The sequence below is a fragment of the Lagopus muta genome, chromosome 12 (assembly GCF_023343835.1).
Source record: "Lagopus muta isolate bLagMut1 chromosome 12, bLagMut1 primary, whole genome shotgun sequence".
Taxonomy (NCBI): Eukaryota; Metazoa; Chordata; class Aves; order Galliformes; family Phasianidae; genus Lagopus; species Lagopus muta.
The window spans coordinates 11,964,352-11,990,717 of record NC_064444.1 but is presented as its reverse complement, the minus strand read 5'-3'; the positions used below and the strand labels follow the sequence as shown (position 1 = coordinate 11,990,717).

Sequence of the window (26,366 nt, the reverse complement as noted above, 5' to 3'; positions counted from 1 at the left end):
GATTCTCATTAGCACACAGTGCACTGCTCTGCTACAAAAGTGGTGTATCTTAAAAAGACATATCTATAAAAGAGCATGTAAACAATATCCAGGGTTTTTTTTTAAAGTTGGATGAGAAATATTTTCCATTTCAGTTGAATTGTGTTCTACATTGTAGACACTGTTACAGAGTGTCAGCGCATACAAAGGGAAGAAATAGAGTGGCTTCAAACACATATAAAAGCATTGCTTCTATTTTTTCAAATAAGTAAGGACCTGTTTTTGAAGGGTAAGATTTCCAGATGCAGGGGGAAAAATTTACTTGGATGTCAGTGGTTCATTCAAAAGAAAAAAATTTTGTCTTTAAACTACTTAACCATTATTTTATTTATTAATTTGGCTGTAATTTAAAGTTTATACATTCTGGTTGAAATGCATCTTTTCATTGTTTTGTTTGAATTCAAACATTTCTTCTCAGAAGGAGCGGTGAGGCAGCGGAGCAGCTGCCCAGGGCATGGGGAGTCACTGTCCCTGCAGGTGTTGAAGTTGGATGCTGCACTGAGTGGCGTGGTTGGGAGCAGTCACTGGCATAGGCTGGTGGTTGGGCGAGGTGACTTTAGTGGTCTTTTCAACCTGGATGGTTCTATGATTCCATGATAACCAAAATAAATTCTGATCTCTTTTGGGGGGAAAAAAAAAAGCTGCTTTTTTTGATTCAAGCTGTTGTGTTAATTGATTATGATCCAATGCATAAATTGCTTCTCCCAGAGGATGCATCTTGTATTGCGTTTACTTAGAAACAAAATAAAAAAACAAACAAACAGGGTACCTATCCTGAACAAGCTATGATAACCACAGAAAATGAAGGCTTTCATTAAAGGAATTTGTTATGAACGTTTTGGGGGAGTTCTGGAGCTGTGTGCACATATGAATCCAACTGCCTCCAAACATATGTGCCATCCAACCTACAAGAAATAACATTCTTGCCAATTTTATCTAGATGGGTAGATTGCAGTCATTAGGAAAGACTGGGCCACGTATTCTGTTGTTTTAGAAAGCCACCACTTTCTTTCACCACTTTAGAAAGCCACACTACTGGAGGATATTCCAGTATCTGCTGTACTGAGCAGAAAATGTGTTTTCTGTAGGAAATGTTTTTCCTGACAGGGCTTAAACATACCTTTAAAACTTCAAAATATTTTAAGAATTCCACTACAGGAGGAGTTGACTTTATCATTTGAGCATATGTGCAGTTACATGTTGTGTTATAATTTCACATAAGCATATACATTTCAGCAGTATTTAGTGAAATTGTGGTAATTGCACACAAATTGTTAAGGAGATTGAAAGCACGGAAAATGAAGTCAACTACTGAAAAGCATCTAGAAAAGTCTGATGTCACTGTGCTTTAGTTCTGCTTTACCACATCCAAAGCAAACTGGCTGCCTATTGCTGTTCTATCAGCTGAAGTAGCACGCTTCACATAGCTCCAGCCTTTCAAACTACCATCTGCTAAGACATAATCGTAAGCCCACTGACAAGTGTTTGTCAGAAATCACTTCATGCTAATTGATCTCTTTTCCAACACACTTCAGTAGCTAATTTTTAAGACCCAAGAGCCATCGTTACTCTGCCTTCATTGTCAAGATAGGGACACAGCTGTACTACAGGGAAAAAGGAACTTAAAGCACTTGAAATACAACAAAATCACAGGAGGACAATTTCTAAACAGCCATGTTCAAAATTTGAACTGAAATGAAGCATTGATCACAGCAACATAATGTGCCATCACCAACAGCTGTGTTCTTTTGCATCTTTAGTAAACTTATTTTGTTTTGTTCGCAGTGAATGAGGAGGTGCAGTGATCATACAAAACCAACACTGTCAGCAATTTTCATTCTTTTCAAGCTTGCCATCTTCCTGATGTGATTATGCCCAATGATTTGTTGCATTCTGCATCTGCAGTAATTGTGATTTCATCCTTATCTTAATCACTGCTTCTTTCCTATTATTTCTAAGATGTGGTCAGCAGCTCTCTGGGTGCAGAAAGTTGAGTGGTCACTGTCAGCAGTGATGCCTGTTCTTATCAATGCCAATGGAAAACGACGGTAATATGGCAAAATATAGCTTTCATAGTGTTGTGCGGTGCAAAATGGCTGATAAATAATTATTGTAGTATTAGTCATAAGGATGAATCCTCTTGGCAATTTCCATTTTGCCCAAATTCATTATTCCCATCAACATTCAACTTCAGTTTTAACGTTTGTTGGAAAATCTGTCTGCCTGCTGTCCACGTCTGAAGAAAGAAAATGGTTTATTATGGGTTTTGTCCCTGTTGCATCTTTGCAGTCAGTTGAAGAAGACCTTGCAGCGCTCAGTCTACCGAGTTCTTCAGGACAGCACTGCAACATCTGCAAAAGGGACTTAGCTCTTTTCTGGCCTTCCTTCAGGGAGCAATGTGTCTGTCTGGAGAGATGGCCTGTCCAGTGCTGAGGGAGCATGGCTGATGGCACTTCCATTCTAGATGAGTCTTAGTTAAGTAAGACTGCGTGGGCTTGAATTTTGTGTTATTATGTAGCTTATTTCTGAAAGTCATTATCTAGAGTGAATTCCCTCATTCTGAAAATGAGGCACTTGGCAATGTCAGGCATGTTTGTGGTTAAAGAAAGTCAATACGCAGCAGATAGAGTAGCGTAAATCTTGAAACTCTTCCGGTGAACTGCAAGAAAAGAGGTGTCTATAAACACAAAAAATCCAAACCTGTAATGCTATTACTGTGGTTTTAAGAAATAAGGTGTTGGACCAGTTTTAAGTCCATGAAGTACATTTCTGAAGAAGCCAGAGTTGAGGAGGTTCTGAAAACCGCTTAAATTATAGTAGAAAAAGCACTTCAGAAGCATCCTCTGCTAATAAAGTCAAGCAGTAATAGAAACAAATGATTTCAAACTGATTTTTCTGATTTTCAAAGATATATTGGTTGCAGTGATACGGCTCCATCTTTGATAGGTGTAGACATTTGGACGAAGAGAGCTCACATGTGAAGCTCCAAAGTGGTTCTTTAAAAGAACCCATGAATTGGATTTGAGTTTCTGAGGGGATGAAGCAATGAAACTATAGAGGTTTGCAAAAGTTCAATTGCTTTTCTGGTTGTATTTGATTTATTTAGGCTTACAATGATAAAATACCTGTCAAAGAACATACTTTATAGCTAATAACCCAAATAATTAACAGCAGTCTGCAGTTACATGGCACAGTTCATCCCCAGATATAAAAGTTGTTTACAAATGAGTTAATCAAGCACATGCAGTAAAAAAATATTGTCTAAGTTTTATGATGGAGAAATGGAAGCCTAATGAGATTAAATTATTGCCATGGTAACAAAAGGAATTTGTGTCAAGAACAGAAATGTATGCAGACTTTTTACTGCCTTATGTACCATTCTTTTTAGACTTTTCTGTGTCTTTTTATTATTTCTTTCCCATCACTGTGAATCTGTGCTGATTCTCAACCACTTATCCCACACACATCTGATAGACATTTTCAGACTGACAAACCTTATAAAAAGCTTTTTTTTCATTACATGTAATAATATAATTTGATCTTTTGATACTTGTATTTTAAGGTTGCTTCATAATGAGAGGTAAAGAAAATATTGCTTTAAGAAACCTTAAAGTAGAAACAGTCTGTGCTTTCAAATGAAATCTGCATATATCCACAAATGAGAACTTCTGTCGAGGGGTTTCTCATCCAGCAGTGAGTTAAAATAGAGATGATGTTTCTTTGGATAGGAGCACTGGATAAAACACTGCTATTTTTCTTTAGGTTTTTAACTTCGGAAATGAATTTCCAGGTGGCATGAACAGACACTGCTCCAGTGAGGTCAGTGGCGCACAACGAAGTTCTGGTCCAAACTATCAGGTGAGTTTGTATCCTACATCAATTTCTCTGGACAGATGCTTTTTCTTCATAACTTCACAGTTAAAATTAAGAGCCGCCCTGACCTGAGGAACTGCCTGCTCTTATCTGCAATAACTGGCAGCCATCGGGCTCGCACTTTGGAGATCTGAAGCAACAGCTCAGCAGAATTTCCCCCAGCAATTTATTTCCCACTGCACAGCAGCCCTGCTCTGCAGGGGTCACAGGCTGACTTACACATGCAGTCTTCAGCAGCCCTCAGCCGTGCAGCTTCTCTGAGCCAGGGCTGTGTGTTACAGCAGCCTTTGAGAAAGGCATTTTGATGTTGATGTTTAAGCCACCTGCATAGGGACTGCTGTGATGTGGCTGCCTGTGAGGTGCATGCTATCTTGATCCCCAGCCTGGATGAATTGCACACGTGGGATTTGTTTCACCATGGTGTTCCTTCCATTAAAAATCAGTGAAATATCAAAAGAGAACAAATTAATACTTTTTAATGCTAATATTTGGAAGCTAAGCAGGTTAATCATGTTGTTTGAGATCTAAGGCAGCCCTCTCGTGGCTGTTTCTGTTTTAAAGCAATTGTGGCATTAAAAAAAAAGCAAACAAAAGACAACAAAAAAACTCAACAGCAATTTAAATAGCCATTGTTTGGAGGAAAAATGGTGGCACGTCCAGGAGCAGCTCTGCAGAACACCATTCTACATGCCTGGCTCCAGCAGTGACAAAGCATGCTGTATAGAACATAACCTGTTCTGTCCCAAACCTGCGACATTGATCTTCTCCTTCTGAACTGCTTCCCACAGAGCTCTGCACATTCTTGCTGGAGCATCCTAACCTTTCTTGTCTATTGTTAGTTGCTGCCTGTCCTTAGCTCCTGTAGTGATGTCCAGTCGCCTCATCTCTGCTAAATACCCAATTATAAATACCCAATTGTAAAATACAAACATCTTCCAACTGCTTAGCTTAACCTTACTTACTTTGTTTGGAATTTAAACCTTACTGGACCTGTGGCAACTTTACTTTCAGAGTCTTTATCTGAATAGCCACAGTAGAATCTGCTCCAAAAGGACACAATCTGCTTCTAGCAGACACAACAGTAAGCAGGAGCAAGGTTTCAGCACGGAATGAGCCGTGTTGCTGCTGAGCATGAGGCTGCTGGGCAGTCTCATTTGCCACTATTTGAGGGTGAATTTGTTCATGCAGACAGGATAACAAAATTCTCTCTTTTATCAAAGAAGGTGCGTGTTCAAACTTGTACCAAATAGGGAATGGCACAACCTAAACCTGATGTACTTCCTACCACGGATAATTTGGGATCTGCGTAAGTTACCCTCCAGGCTGTGCAATATTTTGCTGGTAGGTCTGCCAATGACATGAGAACTGGCTTACTGAGCACGTTCTGCCTGCCCTTTCCCTGCCAAGGAGCCATGTTTAATTGGCAGAAATCTGCGTTTGTGACTCCAGCATGGCTCTGCGCCCGGTTCCTCAGCCCAGGTTCCTCCCAGTGAGCCCAGACCGCCGGCCCGCCCCGCAGCGCAACGGCCCGCCCGCCGCCCGGCAGCCAATGGGGGCGGGCGCTGCCCGTGACGTCGGCGCGGCGAATTTGAAATTTGTGCGGGCTGAAGCGGAGCGGAGCGGGCGGTATGGCCGGAACGGGACCGCCGGGCGGGAGCGTCGCTGGGCTGCAGGGGGGCGCCGAGGAGGCGAAGCCAGGTGAGGTTCGAACGCCCTGGGGCGGGGGGGGTTGCCGCGGCTGTCGCTGCGGCGCGTGCGTTCGCGCAACCGTTTGCGTGAGGCGTTGCTGCCGCGGCTGCGGAATTCGGGCTCTGAGGAATAAATTCGCGTGCGTGGTGCAGGCATGGCCTGCTGGGATCTTTGGTAGCACTTCTGAAGGAGTACTTGAAGGTTAAAATCGCCCTATAATTTTCAGCGTATGAATTTCAGCGTTTTTGTGGTGCATTGTGAGATTTGTTAGGGAAAGCAGGCGTGTGACGGATCTTGGGCCGAGCAGGGGTTGTTTGGGAATAGAAGAGCGAGCGATAATTGCGTGGACCTGACGGCCTGTGGGGTTTGCTTTGTTCCCACTGCTCCCCCAGCTCCCACCCAGCAGGATGAGGACACCTGCAGCGATTATGGAAGCCGTGACAAGCCGGGCACTGCCCTGGGGAGGACTGTACCGGATGGGAGTGCGCTTTTTCCTGATATTTTTCGCACGGATCATCTTTTGTTTTATGAGCGATTTAAAGCTTACCAGGATTACATTTTGGGTAAGTGATTTTAGTAGGGAAAGAATATGTGGCAAGGTTTCTTAAGACTTCTGCTCTAAGTGGAGTCAGTTCTGCCTGAAACGCTCGCTCTTGATAGCGAGGACTGGAACACAGATGGGGTGTGTGCCGTCAGTGCTGGGCTGTGTGCTGTCACCTCAGATGATAGGCCCAGGAAGTAATGGCTTTAACATGAGTAAATGTGAAGGTCTGAAAGGAAAAGCGCTAATGCTGGGCCCTGTGCTTGGTTTTATTGATGTTATCAGAACTTTTCTGCGTGTGGTGAGACTCCTTGAGATAAAGCACAGACTCAGCAGCATTGCTGCTGAAACCTTCTGTGCTTTTCATCTTTTCCTGAGGACTTTTCATTATTTTCTTACATAAATGCACTGCCTTCCTTTTCATTTTAGCTGACTGCAAAGCTTCTGAGGTGAAGGAATTTACGGCTGAGTACCTGGAGAAGGTCCTTGAGCCGTCAGGATGGCAGGCTGTTTGGCGCACTAATGTGTTTGAGGTCCTTGTGGAGGTAAATGGAATGTGGTTGTTCAGGCATTGGTCTCCCACTAACGTCATTTATCTCTCTGACAGGCAGAACACTTTCTATGAGATTTATGAACTGCTAGAAAATAGTATGGTTTTTTATATGTAATTGCCAATGAGGACTAAAGCAATAGGAATTTGTTTCAAAAAAATCCTTATTCTTGAACACCATTTTTGTACACTGCTGTGCTATCTATACCTAAAAGCCTGAGGTTAGAACCTGTAATCCGAATACTTGTATCGGGGACTGTTATGGCAGTGAGGCACTGCTGCTCAGAATGAGCTCTTCAGGGCTGCAGCAAGTCACAACTCCAGAAGATCCTTGAAACAAGGAGGAGGAGTCCAAGTTGGTATGGGTGCACTGTGAGGTTAACCCTGGTGGGCACAGGAGGGATAAGTGCTTTGTCTGGAGCTGGCTGCTGGGGTAGTTTTCTCAGTCACCAGGCTGTGGTCACTTCTAAGTTCTTCCTATCATTAACATTCTTCTGTCTAATCGACTTTGATACTAACAATAGCTCTTGTAGACCTGCTGGAGGATTGCATGTTTGGGATCCTTCTTTTTTATGTCTACCAGTATCTGAGTCTTTCATATTTGTGCAAACCTGGGATGTTTGATCAAGCTTGAACTTGTATTACATGTTTTCAGAAGGGAGGAACTTCATCTTTTGATCTTTTCAGCAAAATTAGTGATAAAATAGTTTGCTGAGGAATTCATGGGATGGTTTATATCTTGTGGATGCTTTGAAGAATGAACCATAGAAGAGTCTAGGAAAACTGTGAGGCATGGATTTGTTTGAATCTGAAGATCCTATTTTTTGTGTTTTAAAACCAATTTGAGAAGCAGTTTACTGGCCTTGGATAGGTGTTATGAGGTTTTTTTATTTTTTTTAACCTAGTTTTGAATGTCAAAGAGATTACTCCAGATCTTTTGATTTTTAGGAGTTTATTTCTGGGATTATCGTTTCATCTGACCAGATTGCCTTTGCTGTAATACGTACTGTGTGTTGATCTGTGTGGGTCAGCTGGCACTTAGTGAGGTCTGCTGGGCTGTGCACATCATGTGCACCTTCCTCAGCCGTTTCTGTGGTTCTACGTAGAGAAATTCTAAGAGCTATTCATTCCAACAGGTGGTTGATGTGGAGTACTCAGATCTGAAGGCAGTTGTGCAGCTCTGTGAGCCTTTCCTGTGCGAGTCACAGGTTAGCACCTTTACGTTGGAGTGCATGCAGGAACTCTTGGAGCTGAAGGAGCGTCGGATACTGCTGCAGGAGCTGTGGGTTGTGTATGATGAGTCGGGAGAGTTTGATCAGACAGCACTAGCTGTGGAGCATGTCAGGTAGGAAACTGCTTTAAGGTTAATTCTTGTCTTGAGCAATTGCACTCTGGTTGTGTGCTGTCCTGAGTTCTTGTGGCTAGACTGGCATCCCCACGTGTCTAGCTTTCCACATTCAATATTATGACTGGTACCATGAAGGCTATGGGGAGAGGAAATGTGTTTGCCTTTGGTAGCTGAAGGCAGTCACACAAAAATGGGGTGTATTTATCTGAGAAGAGACTCATTCTGCTGGCCAATGCTCAGTAGCAGAGACCTGAGCATGTATCATAGAGGTGGCAAACTTCTTGTGGAGAAGAAGAGCTTAGTGGAAAGATGCCTGGCCAAAACTGAATAATCAGAGAGCCACAGAATCTTGTGCAAGTCTTCTTTTTAAATCCAGATTATACTTGCTCAGTCTCTTGATGAAAGTCAGAAGGACTCGGGCTGTTATGGATTTTAATCCAAGAAATACAAATTAAAACTCTTCATATAAAAAACCAACTGTTGTGTCTACTAAATGGCTTATAGGAGGGTGATGTGGAATTGGAGATAGGTTACAGAATGCAAATGAAAACATTCTATTATGTCTGTATTTTTAGTGCCACTGTCTCTGCTTGTTTAAATGTGGCCTCTTTTGTGTTTAAAAGCTTACTTTGTTTCAAAAGGTTCTTCTACGAGTGCATCTGGAGGACCTGGGATGAGGAGGAGGAGGATGATTTTGATTACTTTGTGCGATGTGTGGAGCCTCGACTGAGACTGTGAGTGTAACACTTCTTGTGTTAATGTGTGGGACCACAGGAAAGGGTGCTGTGGGAATAGTGGTATGCATAAATCTCCAAGGAATGTTTTCACTAGTGAATTAAAGCAAGCCTGTTCTAGTAGCAGCCACTGTCTGATGCTCTATTTTGTTACAGAAGAGGGTACAACTGAAGTTGCTGCTTTATTTCTGAACCCTTGTGTTTTCCTGTAATCCCTAACCTCCCATCAGATGGCGCTCCAAATCCAGCTATTGCCTCCTTGGACTTGCAGGAGTGACTAATGTAACGCTATCTAAAGCAGGCATGAAATGCTGTCATATCTTTAGGCATAGAATAGGAACCAGAATGGAACAGAATGTAAACAAAAACTCGTAAATCATTTATACTGAAGAAGGATTACGTGCATTTCTGTTATCTGTGGGGTTAGCTGGCATTAGGTTTTCTGAAGGTGAGTTTTACTTTTTTAATGCCATCTGTCTATATGGAAATTGAGCAGTGCACGAGGACACAGTCTGGTTACATGCTGGAGGGGGTTAAATAACCCAAGCACACTTCTGTTTTCAACATAGCATAACTGAGCATGAGTTTGTCATTCAGGTGCAAGTCTGCTATGATGCTTTGGAACTAAATCAGCTATTATTTACAGCTAACCCTGGAATGCTCTTCAGAATGTAGTGTGTGCTAGAATACAGTGTATAGCACAAGCTTTACAAAGGAAATTAGTATCATTACCTGTACTCTGAAGGTGGCTGTGGGTCTCTGTTTCTAACAGGACACAGTTAGTTTTGAGGATTCTGATAAGCTTGGATTTCTAACAGATCATACAAATTAGAGGGAAGTGTTCTATGTGGAAATTAGAAATTGTAAATGTTTGTGAAGTGTTTATTGTGTGAGCTTGCAATGCATGGCTGTTCTGTTGTTGAGGTTTTGGATCTTTATGAAGTCTTTGCATGGAATTAACCAGAATGCAATGGTATGCCAGGAGAGATTGTTTTCATCTGTGAATGACCTTAGAGTTGGTTTATTTGGGATCCAAAATGTTTAAAAAAAAAACAACCAAAAACTTCAAGTAGACGTTATCTTTTTTCCCACACTGCTTAATGCGAAGTCTCTCCTCCAAACTATGTTGATGTGAGTGCCATCCTGTGTTGTGATTGAAGTCCTCATGTGTTGACTCTAAAGCTGCATGGAAACACGTGATGCTTTAAACTTTACAGATCTCTGGTGTGCACTCTTTCAATCAGAACCGATAAATTCATGTGTAGTGGTAGGATGTAATACTGTTTTTTTTGAGGCAAGTAATATGAATTGTTTAATTGAAGCTTGGGAAAAAAAAAAAATCAAGATCAAGTTTTATGCATTTTCATAGTGACCAGCCCTAAAATGAAGTATGCATTTCAGGACCAACCTACATTTAACTCTTAGTTTCCATCTAATATTTTATTTCTACATTGCTATAAATCCTTTTTTTCATTTAATCATGCTGTGTTAACTTTCTGCTGCCTCTGATTGCATTGCCAAAATCTTGTGAGTCTTTTTCTTTATATCCTTTTTATTGTAACTGCATACTTATTTACTTCTCTGGTTATAGTTTTTTTTTCTTGCTCTTTTCTGAATTAAATGCACCACTTAAAAATAATCTTTTGAACTTTGAAGATTTGCCCTTATTTCATTCCGCCTCTTCAGCAGAGTTATTTATGCTGTGTTAAGTTGGTTCTCTACAAAAATGAAAATATTAAGTCCTGTTTTGTTTCATGTTATTAATTATTGTCCAGCATTTCTTTTTCTTTTTTAGTGACTGTGATAAGTTCTATGTGACTGTGTGGCACTGTCTAGTTGGCAGATAATCTTAATGCAACTTCAGGCTGGCATTTTCTACCCTGTAATTTCATTTGTAGAAGATACTTCTGGGGTGACACAATTTCCTGTGCAGTGCTTTCACATCTTCATCTTGTGCAGATACTGCCTTATTTGTTTCTGGGATTTTGTCCAGGTTATTGTTTAGGTTGCTGCTGATACAGACTTCACATTATGGGCTTATTCTTGTTGTTTAGACATAGCTTTCTCAGGCTTTCCAATAAATGCTTGAGAAGTAGGCTAATTTTGATTTCTAATGGATTTAGGAGTTGCTTTTTTTTTTTTTTTTTTTTTTTGTAACTGTACCATTTCTTTTAGAATGTTTCATATAATTGTTACCTATATGCCATGAGAGATCATTTAGAGAAGTAAGTAAAATATTTGTATGTTCTGAGGGTTTTGATTTGATGCAGACTGCAAAGAATTTTAACTTCAGTACTAATACAGGGCATCTCAGATTCTCTCTGGGTTTGTATTTGATCTTTCAAAATTGGAAATGAAAGTATGCTGATCTCTGGCTCTGAATTGCAGGCATTATGACATCCTCGAGCACCGTGTGCCTTCTGGTCTTGTTGCTGATTACCACAGCTACTTGTCTCAATGTGAAGAGCTCTACAGGAAGTTTTTAAATGTGAGGAACAACATATCAAGCAGTGATTCAGACTCTGAAATGGAAAATGTCTCCATGGTGGAGGGATTAAAGTTGTATGAGAAAATAGAGCACTTGAAACAAAAACTAAAACTAATTGAGAATCCTCTGCTGAGGTACTTAGCGGGTTTAATGGAAGGGGAGCCCTGATGGGGAAACCACGTGTAGAATGTTCTTCACTGAAGGCTTTGTTCCTTGTTCTAGGTATGTATTTGGTTACCAAAAATACAGTGGTCTCCAAGCTAAAGGGCAGAGACCAACAGGTATCAAGATCACTCATGTTGTGTCCGCAACTGTGATGGCGAGTCTCTTGCAGTCTTTGATAAGGGACAGACTTTGCCCTGAGTCTTGTGGTGAAGAACTAGAAATACAGGTAAAGTAACAGCAATTCCCTGCTCACCCATGATTTTGTCTACTCAAGAAACAATACAAAAGAATTGTGTACATGGAAGACGATACGCTTGTACAGTACCATTTTTGAGTCTGAAAACAGCACTGTAATTTAATAAGACAAAGTTGCAAGTAATTTCTCTTAATTTGTTTGCTGAGTAATCTGTGTGAGCAGTTTCCTTCCAATGTGTAAGAAATAAACCTGTAATAAATGTGCAAAGGAGTAATACTCTAATGTTAGATAGCTCTGTATTTTGAGTTGCTGATAACAATTTAAGGTTTCAAGAAGGAAATGCCATTCTATTGCTATGGTTCTGCATAGGAAACTTGCTTAGGAAACTTATTTAGAGCAATTAGTTTTAGTGACTTCAGCTAGGATTTTCAGCACTTCAGCTTAGTCTGTCATACAGAATAGTCTGTAGTGCTTGGGCCCAAATGAAATTGCTTACTGTATTCTAATCATGTTCATGAATTGCAGGTGGGCAAAGCAGACCCGAACAGAGCATTCCCTATTAACTCTGGGGATAAAATCAGATTTTCTCAGTTGGCAGTTGAGTAATTTTTACAGTGCTTGCCCTAGAATTTGCCAGGATGCAATAAACTCGAAGTTTTTCTGTACTATTTGTTTCCTGTTATGTGGAATTGCTCAGAGGATATCAGCCTGCACTTTTCAGGTACTGAGGTCTTTTTTTTTTAGGGAAAAGAACCATGTGGACCTATTATTTGCCACTGTGATGTCTGAACTCTGTTCTGGAGTGACTTGCTTAGAAATAGGGTTCTGCATGTTTGGACCGACTCAAATCTTATTGCTGAGTTCTTTGTTTTTATTGACTTTCCTGTCTGCTATGTGCTGCTTCATGTAATTCATGACAAGTCACTTGAAACAGAATTCACATGTTGGCCTGAAACCCAGGCCATACTGAAACCTGCTTTCCAGTGCATATGCTCTTCAGTCTGCCACTGCCCCAGATTTCTCATGGAATGGACGTAACACAAAGGAAAGCTTTAAGGCTGTTTTTGTCTAGAGTGCTATGATTGTGGAATTCCAAGTAGAAACGGCCTGTTACTGGTGCCGTTATAAAGGATTTCTTTCAGGCAAAGGCAGCAACGTTTAATTAAAGAACAAATTTAAGGGCATAAATATGCCTATTTTATAGCATTTTTTCAGGAGTTGATTATGTTGTTTGTCTCTTACAGTTCCACAATGATCCGCTGGCAGCTGTAAATGCTTGTTATGAAGGAGACACAGTCATCATCTGTCCTGGTCATTATGTTGTGGATGGCGTGTTCTGCATTGCTGATTCTATTGAAATGGAAGGTAGAAAGCTTGCTGAGGGAGTCCAGGGTCCTAAGCTAGCTATGCACAAAGATTTTTTCTTTTTTTTAATTTGGAGAAGCTTGACTTGGGTATTTGCTTTTTACTTTGGAGTGTTCCTGTTTCTGCTTGTAGGGCTGTCTGTGGTGTATGGTGTTCTATTAACAACAGTTATTCCTGCAAATAAGCTTAAAGTTTTGCTGATGAATAGTGAATTTGCTGTTTTCTTCTGTTTGACTGAATTATATAGGTACTACATCTAGTACTGTTACCTATGGAGCTAGATGTTGTACCTGTATCTGTATCCAGCAGAAACACGATTGTATATTTTTACATCTGACAAGCACAGATCATTCTGAGAAGCTTCATTTTGAGTACTTAGTGGAGGTTCTTGTTGTCCTTTGCATTCTCACAGACCTAATGTACTTCATAGAGGTGGTCTGAGACTCACTGCCAGATAGCACTCATGAATACAGAGGGGAAAAAGCCAAGTTCTGTCAACTCAGTTTATGGTATTTGTTGTGCCAGCTGTGCGTATGGGCTGCTGATGCAAATCTGTTTATTATGTGATGTACCTGGATAGAAAGAGCTATTGATTTAGTCTCTGTTCTGTAGAAGTGGACACACCATATGTGATTCTATTTTTCTCTCCAAGTATTTGTTTCAAATACTCCTGCATTGTCTAGGTTATGCTACTGTCTTTTCCTCATAATTCTTAGTTTCCCAGTGTAATTTCTCTGCTTCAGGCTTGCATGCTGCTGTAACATAATAGTCTGTGTATCACCGGGGCTTGTGCAGCTGTTCATGTTCTTCTTCGGCTGTAGTTTTATCTTGTCAAAACTTCATTATGGGAAAGGCTGGGAATTTAATTTCCTGCTGCTTGGGACTGTATTTTCCTTGCCCTTCTCTTATGAATATCACTTTCTCTTTTGCTCTTCTCTTGTATGATTTATATAGAGTTGTGTGCTGGTGGACAGTGCTGGTTAAAGGACTTCAAACTGCTTGATTTGCTTGCAAAAATTGATTTGTTCTAAAATTGTGTGGACTGGAGTTTATGACAACTTCTCTCATACTTTTGAGGAAACAGTAATGCAAATGGTGAAATAGCACTCCCATTAAAGAATGAGGTATGCTATATTAAGAAGCAAGGCATGTAAATGTGTCTTTAGTACAAACTGCACTCTGAATAATGAATATGTCAGGGTACTTAATCTTCTTATATGGACTTCTGTTAAAGAAGTTTTTATAGCAGTAATAGCAGCTGAAAACATTTGAAGTAGGAGCATCAAGAAAGAAGTTGCTGGCACTAATCTGAGTGGCTGGATATAGCTGCAATGAAGTTGTGACTCATCAAAGATATGATATTGCTTTGCTTAGTAGTGGTGGTATTTTTTTCCATGCATGTGCAAACCAGTGCTGTGATTGAAAGTGTGAGGAAAAGAAATACTTCAGAGGACTGGGGAAGGTTAAAGCTGTAACACAGAAAATTATAGTAAGGACAACTTAATCACTTGGTGAAGGTGTGCAGCAAAGGTACCAAATAACTTTGCAGCTTGTACAATAGTTGAAGTTGGAAGAGAAGCTGAACATCGATCCTAATACCTGTGATCAGAGTTATGGGATGACAGTTGCTGTTAGCTCCTGTAAAGTTGCTTAACAGGGTGTACAACCTTGAGCTAGCTATGTATTGAACAGTGCTTGATGGCAGGTGAATCAATTTCTCTCTATTCCTTATCTTTTAAACAGCTTCTTTACTGCTAGAGCTGCTGCTTTGTAGGTGGGGCAGGCGAAAAGCTTGGTTAGAAGATCTTTGGGTAGTTTGGACAATTCTTCTTAAAACTCTTGCCATGAATGATAAACAACCTCATTCTTTGGGGTGTATAGCTAAACAGGATCTGCCTCTTGAAGTCCCAGGGTGCACTTTCTTTCCATACTGAAGTAAACTGCCCCTTGCTACCTCCTCTCCAGGAACCCTAGAAAAAGATTACTAGCTATTGCAGTGTGCTGAAATATTACCAAACTGCCTTCATTGCTGTCTCTAAAACTTTCTCTCAGCTCTTGTTCAAAAGCTTTTTTTTCAACCTTTCTACTTTCACATTATTTATTTATGTACTTGGTTAAAAGCTAGCATCCTGTATGGGCACTTCTTATCTAAGCTTTTTTGCGTGTTCAGAAAATGATAGGACTCATACTGCTTTAATAGATGTTGCATTATTGCTTTCCTTATCATGATTCTTGCCATTGACAAGCAATAGAAGCTTTACATGCTCATAAATTTCCCTGTGTGTGTTTGAATGCTGACAAGTGTGGATGGCTTTAGTAAATCAGTGGTGGCATATGCTTTTGAAAGTTCCTTTTTAATCTGGAAGTCCATATAACACATAACACAGGAACGTGTTTTGACCCAGGTTTCATTCAAACAGTAAAGCTGAGTGAAACTTAGGACTATAGCATGAATTCCTTTTGTTTCCTTGCACTGTGGTAGTGACTGCTTCCTGAGAGCCCCAGCTTGCTCTGCTGTGCTCATCCATTTTGAAAGCCAACTGCAGGTTCTCATGTGGCCTTTGTTACTGTACCTCCCTCCTGAGTATTGCAGCTTTGGGGAGTGAGGACTTGGATCTCAGTGAATGTGACCTCTGTTACACATCTGTTCAACTGGCAAAAATAATTTGGTATTTGATGTCATTCAAAGAGGGTGATTTGGAATTCTGGGTGATTTAATTCATTGGACTGTAGTGCAGAAGGGTGTAAGTTGAGGCTTGGCCAATGGGTAGAAAACTATTTGAGATTATCGAACCTCAAGTTCTAAATCCTCTTATTTGATGTGAATATCTGCCTGTGATTGTTACCAGTTGCTCATCAAACTTTCACCCCTGCTTTAAGGCTATGGCCTGCCAGATGACATTGTGATAGAAAAGCAAGGGAAAGGAGACAACTTCGTGGACTGTACAGGAGCCAATATAAAGATCTCCAATTTGAAGTTGGTGCAACATGATGCTGTGGAAGGGATTTTAAGTAAGTATAAAAGCACTTTAATGTTCTTATGAGTCTTCTGTGACTTTCTTTTCATTTTTTTAAACGAATCTAGTACACAGAGCTTACTGGTTTTAACTTTCAAGCTGTTGTAGCACTCAGGCTTAACTTTTGGGTAAGATAACCTTGGATGAGATAACTTGACCTCTCTGCTCTTGGGTTTTGCAGCAGTAGGTCAGGTTTCAGTGTGTCAGGCTGCGTGGAAAAGGAAATAATTTCTCATGCTACAAAGAACTCCCAACACTTGACAGCTCTTTGCTGAGGGTTGATACGGACTTCAGAAGTAGCACAGACCTTTGTTTTCTGACTTAACTTAAACTGAAACTCGGATAATCCCAAACTGTATCCATTGAGTTTTGGCCATGGCTGTTTCTCTTTGTAGAAGGTACTAATTAATACTTAGCCTTGGCAAGCATTTGTTTTAAAACATGTTTTCTTAACACCTGTATATATGTATCTAATAACTTATTAATACAAAAGACTTTTAAGAAGGTTAAAAAAAACCAAAAAAACAAAAACCCCAAACAAAACTGCTGGCACTAGAAAAACAGTGGCTAACCAAACAAAAAACAACTTCAAGGCAAATCTTTTGATTAGTGCTCATTTGTAGTGTACCTGCTTATCCTGACAAAGTACCATGAGCTCAAACTATGCCTGAGCAAATCAGTAAAACTTGCATAAGATGTTATTTAAATGGTCATTTTGACATACTGTAAAAAATATTGTGAATCTATCTACCTGTAGGTTTGCTTTTGCACGTATGATTCATTTAACAGTGTTTGTTGTGTGTATGTAGATGTTCATCAAGGGAAAACAACTTTAGAGAATTGTGTATTACAGTGTGAAACTACAGGCATAACTGTACGAACTTCAGCTGAACTATTAATGAAGAACTCAGATCTGTATGGTGCCAAGGTACGAAATAGCCAGTTAAAAACTTGTTTATAAATTTCAATAGAGTTGTACTAGGCAGTGATACTCTCAGTGAAGGGGTGGTTTCTTTCCCTCTTGTGAGAATCTTTACAGGTTATCTTGAACATCTGTGTGTTACATTAAGAGATTGTTCCCAGGGATCTTATGGTCTTCAGTAGTACCCAATGAAGTATCTCGTGCAGGGGCTATCTATGAAACAGTGATTACTGCATTGTTGAACTGATTCATGTCCTGCTGTATCTTTAAGGTGATTTTCTGTGTTGTTTTTTTTTTCCCCTGCCTATAAATAACTCATTAATCCTAGTTTGGCAAATTAAGTGACCTTATCCTTCTGACAGATATGATATGATATCCTTCTGACAGAATTGAACTCCCATTAGCACACTTGGGAGGATGATAGGGCTTTGAATGTTGAGGAGGATGTCTAAAGAGCAAGAAAGCAATAAAAGGGTGCATAGTCGTTCTTTGCTAGTAATTCTATAGACTAGCAACAGTAGCATTACTTGTGGGACTTCCATGTTTGATATTGCTGTTCAAGTTAACAGAGCTGTGAAGCTTCACAGCTGGAGTGGTGCAGATAAATGAATGAGCACCAAGATCAACCATGGAGATATCATGCCAAATTGTCAGCATTCCGGAACTATTTGTGAACTGCAGTGGGTTTTGTCTTGTAGGGTGCTGGTGTGGAAATATACCCAGGTAGTACGTGCACCTTGTTGGACAACGGCATACACCACTGCAAGGAGGGAATACTCATAAAGGTCAGTTGAAGGCAGAATGCACTTTTTTCTTCAACTTAATAGCACACAAACTTATAGCTGTCAGAATTGGTGCAGATAACTTGTGTTTAGCTTGACTTATAACCATGCTTTCTTATAGTGGAACTCTTGTGTATTACAACTTATGATGGTGGTACTTGTTTGCCTTGGGTTGGTACAATGAAGCAATGTTTTGTTTCTTATTTGCCAGAAAGAGATCTTTTGCAGTATTACTTGCATACACTGAAAACATTCTAGCCAATGCAGAGAGCTAATTCTGTCTAAAAGTGAAATGATTTGCATCCCATTGGGTGGACATAACAAGTTGGATTTCTATTTCCTTTCTATAGAATTTCTTAGATGAACATTATGACATCCCCAAAATAAGCATGGCCAATAATGTGATCCATAATAATGAAGGATATGGTGTGGTCCTGGTAAAACCAACTGTTGCTTCTGATGTAAAGGATGCTTCAGCAGAAGGAACAACAGGTATTTTTCTCTGACTTCATAGAAGTAAATAATAAAAAAAGAAACAAAAACGCTTAAGCCTAGTGTACACAAGTTTTTTTGAATTCCATAACTAGGAAGTGAGTCTTTCAAAAACTTCTCACAATGTCTGTTTTGATTTAGTTGGAATGTATCTCTGTAACTATCAGAACAATGGAATTTCCTGAATTAGACTTCCTGCAGGTAAATACTGTGTATATCTGTGCTCCGTGCTATGTGTACACTTAGATTTTTTTTTTTTAAGTCCTTAAGCATCTAATCTATACTTCCCACTAAGCAAAGCCTGTATAACTACCTCAATCTTACAGAAACAAGAGTGTTGATCAGCAAGAAAGCGGATGTGACTTCTGTTATAGCTCTTCTGGTTCTTAGTTCTCTGCTCCATTTTTCCTTTCAGCACTAGAGCTGAGACATGCTGGTTAGCACAGTCTTGCAGCACAGAAGTTGTTTTCTGCAGTAAATAAAATGTGACAATTGTATTTCTCTTCATATGTCTTATTTGAGAACTGCCAGTCGCAAGTATGGTATGTAAATACAGTCTAATATCACTGTTACTTGGTAGCTTGAAGTCCTTTTGAGAGGAAACCTTTTCATATGCTGTATTTGAAATGTATGGTTGTCACTAAACAACTACCCAAATGTGTGGGGTATGCAAATGTTACAATTGAAGAAGACTTCATTCTGGTAGTTTTAACTGATTTGGCTATTTTGCATGCTTGGCATTGATATTCTCATTGTTCCCTGATCTAGGGGATGCACAGTCTACCCAGTCAAGTGATGAGAGAGCACATGTAGAGGGCTTCAGACAAGGACAACTACCTGAGTGTGTGGCTGATGAATTGGAGCTTTATAAGCAAGCTGAGATTTCTGAAGGCAATCATGAAATTGTAAGTGAACTTGGTGCTGCTTCTGCAAAGAAGAGTCAGATGCACAGGAAAAGGCTGAGTGAACTGGGAATCACAGAAGCTGATGACAACTTAATGTCACAGGAGATGTTTGTTTCTATTGTGGGCAATCAGTTCAAATGGAATGGCAAAGGAAGTTTTGGTACTTTTCTCTTCTGACAGTCCTGATTCCTAGTGGCATTGTAATAAGATTTGCACAAGCTGTTTTTTTCACTGCTACTTTCTGAGGAGGTAACTTCCACCAGCTTTCCATAATGTTAGTAAAATATTTATTAATTATATATATATATACACACACACACACACATATATACAGCATGTGAAAACTACTTTCTTTGTGCAAGCATGGGCAATGCTGGTAGAAAAGAGAACTCCGCTAATCTATGGACTTGCTCTTTCCTAGCTGTCATTTTTTGTTGTTTTTTTCTTCTTTTTGGTATATTTATTTAACTCCTTTGGTTCTTTTTTAACATATAAATAAATCTTTCTACAAACAAAAAGTTTGTCATGGAAGAATGGAAAACAGCTGCTCAGCAATTGGTGGTACATCTTCCTCCATAGTTTCTTTTAAAGTGCTGTTAGCCTCTACATCCCTCCTATAAGAGAGTGATAGACTTAGTTTTGTGTGCCAAACAGAAGCTGGTGAACTGTTGCATGAAATGTAGTAGTTGGCTGCCGTGCTTTGCTTTAAGAATTTTTTAGAGAAATTGGCATCTGGAAGGATAGCATCATTCAGTCTTCTTTGGAAATAAGCTGGCACACAGCAGCAGCTGCCACTGCCTGTGTACCTTTGACATAAGGAGGAATGGTGTCTAACTAAAACTCTGAATAAGAAATAAAAACAGATGTTTCCATGGTTAGTGTTATTCTAGTGTATCTTTCAGCACATTATTCTAAAATGTTTGAAACTCCTATGCCACATATAGCAGCAGATCTCTTGGAAATAAAAGGAAAACTAAAAAGGAAAAAAAAACAAGAACTTTGCATGAGATCTCATCAGCACACAGCTATGGAGCATTTGGTTAAAAAAAAAAAAAAGCAAAAAAAAAAGCATTTCAGTGACTCACCATTCATTACAAATTAACTGGAGATGAAATTTGGCTGAACTGCCTGCCCCAGGGTTCTGCCTTTTCAGTGCTTCACATTCCTTATAAATATAAATCCAAATACCTTATTTAAGCTTATATTGCCTTCAGGAGTTGTATTTCCATACATCAGTTCAAAACCAGTTCTACATGTTTAAAAAACAATAAAAAATCCCAAGTGATTCAAGGTGGTGCTGTAAAACACAGGATGGTGTTGAGGAGAAGGAAGGTGCCAGCAAGAGAATTTCGGAATAACTTCTGCAAGTAACTTAGCAAGTATATACCTTCCCTTGCACTGTAGAGGGTTGCTTGAGGTGGAGACGAGTTGTCTACTCCAGGTTTTTCACTCCACCCACTTCTGAAACTTCAGTGGGAATCAAAATTCCCTTGAGTCTATGACTTGTTTTAGTGTGAGCAATAGGTAGAAAGGAAAAGAGAAAAGTGTAACTTAAAAGTATTTTTTTCCTGCTTTTTTTTTTTTTACGTGACCTGCAGCATTAATTGCAGCTTTCCTATCCCCCTGCTGTTTTTGTTCTGCTCAGTGCACTTGACTTCAGGATTGTGCTTTTGAGTTTTAATGAGCCTGAATGCCATTACAACATCTTAACATGCACAAGACAATAAATGTTTGCAGTTTAGTGGCTGTAACAAAATACTTAACTCAAGTGAAATCCCACTACTTGTACTGACAGTGGTGATCTTATGGGATTTATCATGTCATGTGTGAAGTTTAGTGCTTTGATGTTATACTTTTAATTCCTGAGTGCAATCCTAATTAACGGTCTAGAGCTGAAAACTGATTTTGTGGTTTTGTAGCAAGCTGTCTTTGTGATATGTAGGTAGCATTTCTTTCTCTTGTAATTAATTTTAAAGCTGGCTTCTGTTGACAACTTTTGAGTTCCCTTTTTATGTTCAGCTTAAAGTTTATGAAGGCAGAAATTAAAATATTCTTTTTCAATTTCACCATTTTTTTTTGGTCTGTTCCTGTGCCATGTGCCAGTGGTATGCTGCTGTATGGGTTGTCAGCAGGTGAGGAAGCAACATATGAAAAATAAGATTTTATGCAGGAATTCTGTTATTAAATTGTGGCTTAATTCTTGATGACATTAGAGCTTTGAAGGACCAAACTTCCAATTGAGCCATGCCCTTTTTGTGGAGTTTGGCCTTACCACTGTTTTCTACTTCAGCACGTTCATCTTCAGTTCAGGCTGTTGTTTCTGCAAGCTGTAATCCTAACCAGTAATTTCATCTGTCTTTAGCACATTATGTGCTTATTTTCTCAAGTATGCTCTTTCTTTATTCATTTTTGTGCTTCTTTCAAGGCTGTGCTGTCACTTTCTTGCCAGCTTTCAGTTGTAGATAAAATAGTGAATTGAATACGTCACAGAAGCAGTTAGTGCATCGATCTGTCTGCAGTAAGGGGTATGGCCATAGGCTGCCACACATTCAGATGGTACTGTGGAACAGGGAGGATGATTTCACAGATTCGTGCTTCTCTTCTAGTGTTTTGTTTGTTTGTTTTTTCCTCTCAGAAAGGAAAAGAAAGCGACAAAACCTCTTTTGGAAAGTGATGTTTAATTCTGTTTCACAAATATTTTTGCTCTACCTGTCCTCTGAGCTGCCTGACTGCCTCAGACAGTATTTTTCATGTTTCACAATAAGAAAATAAAATCAGTTCAGCATGTCCTGTGATATTTCCTGTCCAGTTTTCCTATGGCCCTGTTTAGCACTGCTGTGCCTTCCTGCTTCGCAAGGTCCTTGGGCAACAGCCAGTTCTGCACTCTGCTTTCCCCTCTTTCAAATACAGGGTTTTCTTGTAAAGCACTCCTGCGGGCTGGAATTGATGATGCTGTCTCTCTAAAGTTCCCCTCTGAAGCACTATTCTGTTCTTCTCTAAGGCATTATAATACAGCACAAAAGGCAAAAAGAATTTTATTTTTCTTACGTGAGTTGAAATCAACTAACGCTGCTCTGCTGTCTCACAACCAGAAGATATCTGCAGGCCTCAGAGCGCTCCTGAGTGAAACTACAGCTTGTGCAATGCGGGCCAGGAAACAAAACTGAATTTATTGTATCCGCTTGTAATAAGCTGAATGGTTTTTAAGCATGCCTATGTGAAAGTGTTGAAGGAAATTTAATCTTGAAGTTACTTGTGACCCTTGGCTTTTTTTCCTTCATTAAGTTTTTAGTTTTCTAAGAGCAATATAAATGCATCAAGTTAGAGTTGCATATTAACTGTATATAAAATAAAAAAAAAAAAAACAGGGCAAGGATCTAAGCTGTCATTCACCACCAGGAACAGAAGAGAGTGTGTGTGTGTGTGTGTGTGTGCGTGCGTGTGTGTGTGTGTGTGTGTGTAGAAGTAACCCGCAGGTTCTGAAAGAGAGAGAGAGTCTGTGTGATACATCAGGCAGGGAGCTGTGGGAATGCATCCAAAGGTGATTACTGCTGCTCTACTGACTTATTAACTATGTGAACTAACTGAACACCACAGATTCTTTTAAATTTAAGAGAAAGCTGTTACTTTAGGGTTTTTTGTTTGTTTTTGTTTTTTGGTATACTTTATCTGGCAGACTAAATCCTTAATTCTTCATTTTGAATCATATGTTCACTCTGAATGCTTCATGCTGTGTCATTAAAAAAGAAAAAAGCATTTTGTGTGGTATTTGTTATGGTAAGAATCTAATCTTCAACTCTTTTTTTTTTTTTTTTTTTTTTAAAGCAAATATAAAGAAAGGTGCAATAAAATGTATCCAGAATCCAGTGGATTTAGTGGCAGTTGGTTCTACAAGGCAGGCAGTGTATGATGTTGGCAATACATCTGAGTACATGATAATAGGCACCAAAAGCAAGGCAGAAATGCAGAAAAAGAGGAAGGTATTGCAAGCCCTGATTCTGGATTACAAAGCAGCCTAGGAGAGCGTGCCATCCTTTCCTTGCCTCTGAGTGTTGATATTTGACTCTGGGGGTGGACAGAACTCCTGATAAGAGTTCTCTTTAAGTACATTCTTTTTAGACTTGTTTGATATATTGGGATGAAATGCAGAAAACTTTGGCCTTAAAATGGAAGGGTAGGAATTATTGTATTTTTTTTCCACTTCTTATTGCTTTTCTTTTGATCTTTAAAGTACTTCGTGCTGCCTGATCAAGGAGAAACTTGCTGCACGACACATGATTACATTGAGTACGTACCATTCCAATGCATCTTACACTCCATTTCTGTTCTTAGGGTGATTTTTGTGGACAACCATGTTTTTGTTTTTGGTGTTGTATCCTGTAGCACCACACTGCTTTTCAACTGTGAAGCTCTGCCTTGTCTTTGGATATGAAACAAGCCTGTAACTGGCTTGTGGTGGGTGGTAGGTTCTTGATGATTTTAATTAAAATTATTAATTTCAGAAAGCAGCTGAAATAACCAGACTTAGGTTGTTATACCTGGGTATCTGTACATGGGCACTCCATTATAGTAGTTCTTACACTGGCTCTTCATCTTATACCAGGCTTACTGTAGCTGTTTGCTGAACAGTGAAATGCTGAAGTAAATGATTCTTCCACTGTTTAAATTGCTATTTCTTCCCAGTCAATAAAGAATTTGCTCAAAAGTGTGAACATGAATTTTTGTTTTTACCATTCAGTACATGAAGTGTTTTTATTCCTACTGACAAAGCAATTTCAGCGTTTTAATGAATGGTAAATGCTATTGTTTGAGAGTGTTACTTTCCTGTTTTCAAGTTTGAACATCCTATACATCCTATGTATCTCTCTTCCTTTGCTGAGCGTAATTTGAATAACTGATAATTATTTTGGTAGTGCTACACAGAGTTTTCCTGTATTGCTATTATAGTGGGAAATCTCGTCTTAAATGACTTTAATGTTATGGGGTAATTATAGGGAAGGTGTGGAGCAAGTTATCTTTCACTTTGATAAATGTATGCTATAGTAATAAAATGTTGTGATAGGAATCTCACTGAGACTGATAATCTGTAGAAAGGACCTTTATTATGAAATACATCATTTCTCTTCCCAGCCTAATGTCAAGAATAGCTAATGAAGAAAACATTATTGGAACGTGCTTTATATTATGTTTCATGGAATGTTGGGATTCTTAGAATGTTACGGGTTGGATAGCCAGCTTAAGTTAGGCTGTGTATTACAATAAGGAAACATACTCTCTTAGTTTTGCAATTGTAATAATGCTATTATGACAGAACTTTGCATAGTGTTGCTAATTCTACTTTTCTGTTTGTATCTGCTCATAGTCTTTATCAATACTATTTCTTTCCCACCTATTATGCATTTTAAAAACACTTTAAAAAAAAAAAAAAAAAGTAATTTTAACATCATTGTAGCTTAAATTTATTTTTCCGAAGTAGGTCAGATCAATTTCTAGACCATCATTTCAAAGTACATAAAGCAGGGCACTGGAAACATCCCCATAGAAGGTAAGGAGGAAGAAGAGGGGTAGGGTACTGGCAGAAGAATGTGCTTTTCAGTATCCTTTGTTTTGTTACAGTGAGAGACGGGGCAGTTTTAATCAAGAGACAGGCACTGTCAGCTGTTGCACACTGTAAGGTAGGATGGCTTGTACAAATGACCCTGTGCTACTTAGCATTGCTTTAACTTACCACTATCAAGAGTGTGCAGCAAAGTCTTGTCTGAGTCGTGTGCTGCTGGAAATGAGTTCCCTGCAGCACAAAATGCTGCCGTGGAGACAGTGCTGGCAGCACTTGCAGGGAAACTGCCTCAGAACAGCAACCCAGGAACCCCAGCTGGCAGGCAGTCAGGACCCACCACAGCTCTATTGTGAACGCTGTACCAGGTACAAAGTGATTTTCATCTTAAAGCAACAAACTTGTCACAACACATTAGTTCTAACATGTTTACCATAATGATTTTGTCAAGTATTTTTGTTAGTTTATTTTTAGGAAATGAAAGTTTCATGAAAAACTTTGATTTTTGGTCTCCAGTTCTAGTAGATAAAAATCCATTGGAAACACACAGAATAGATTTCTCCTTTCAAATGAAACATGGGGAAACAGGTTTTAGCACAATTTCCTTAGCACCTCACTGAAGAGATAGGCAATTCAGGCCAGAGTAATAAACAAATAAGGAAAAATCTAATCAGCTGAAAGCAGACTGCTTTGCATCTTTCAGTGTTGGCATAAATGATGCATGCTATTTTGTTTCTCAGTGAAAGTTGGGCTTAGGAGGTGAACAACTCCAGTTTCAAGTAGGGATCTGTGAAGAGTTCATGTTCTTGCTAAGCAGAGCAGCAAGACAGCCTTGGGACCTGTGCACAGGTATGATAGCTTTAAAAGAGATACAAGTAATGAAATGGCACAACATTCAGTGGGGTGTTTACCTGGAAGGTGTGTCACTACGTAGTTGGAAAAAAAAAGTTCACGACACGAAATGTACAGAGAAATAAAATAGGAGTGTGAAGTGCCCCAAAAGCTGTTTTGAAAAGTGCTCTCTAACTTTTTACCAAATCTGTTAGTATTTCTGTAGTTTAGCCTAATATGTGTTATTCTGTGTTCTAAATTTTATTCTGAAGTACTTCAGCCAGTACTACAGGTTAAAAACAAACAAACAACAAAAGCTGTCCTGAAACTAGGGCTCTCATTAGATACATTTTCTCTGTAACGTGCATTATTTTAAACCTTTTACAAAACTGTTAAAACTCCATTTCAGTTGTAGGCAAATAGTTGTTATAACTTTCCTTGTTTGTGTTTCTTAGATGCTGTTCCTTTACCAGGACTTGTATTGTCTCTGAACTCTACAGTTATTTTCAAAATTACAGTTATTATTATATATTTACCAGTTAGGATAAACAAAATTCAGGATGAATTTAATGCTGATTGATGTGCTTCAGTGCTGGTTCTGTGGGCAGAACGCTGTTTCATGTCTCCATCAGTACAGTGAGTAACAAGGTGTCATAACTTAAAAATTCATGGTGAACAGTCAGTCTCTTGCTTTATTAATATCAGTCATGTATTACATCTGTTCTGCTAATGCAGCCAGTAAAGCACATCTCTCCTGTGATACAGTGAGTTATTTTTGTTCATATGGAGATCTATGATTATGTAAACAACTCATACAGTTTTTTCCTGAAATTTCTGCACAGCCCTTCCTGCAGCTGGTTACCACAGCGACAGGC

General features: G+C 39.3%; 1 protein-coding gene across 1 annotated transcript; it reads left to right on the top strand.

The window, feature by feature from the left end:
- The first annotated feature begins 5,476 nt into the window (after window positions 1–5,476).
- On the top strand, window positions 5,477–24,122 carry SHCBP1 (SHC binding and spindle associated 1). Its single transcript, XM_048958821.1, has 13 exons — window positions 5,477–5,610; window positions 5,994–6,164; window positions 6,572–6,687; window positions 7,829–8,037; window positions 8,682–8,774; window positions 11,163–11,396; window positions 11,485–11,653; window positions 12,868–12,988; window positions 15,869–16,000; window positions 16,815–16,933; window positions 17,626–17,712; window positions 18,060–18,201; window positions 18,970–24,122. The coding sequence occupies exons 1-13, from the start codon at window positions 5,541–5,543 to the stop codon at window positions 19,281–19,283; spliced, it is 1,977 nt and encodes a 658-aa protein (XP_048814778.1). The 5' UTR covers window positions 5,477–5,540; the 3' UTR covers window positions 19,284–24,122.
- The last annotated feature ends 2,244 nt before the right edge of the window (window positions 24,123–26,366 follow it).

Bases quoted from the DNA above. Each gene is read 5' to 3' on its own strand.
- SHCBP1 (XM_048958821.1), top strand. From the start codon at position 5,541: ATGGCCGGAACGGGACCGCCGGGCGGGAGCGTCGCTGGGCTGCAGGGG. The intron at 5,611-5,993 runs GTGAGGTTCGAA...CTGCTCCCCCAG, and splicing joins CGCCGAGGAGGCGAAGCCAG to CTCCCACCCAGCAGGATGAG. The intron at 8,038-8,681 runs GTAGGAAACTGC...TTGTTTCAAAAG, and splicing joins CTAGCTGTGGAGCATGTCAG to GTTCTTCTACGAGTGCATCT.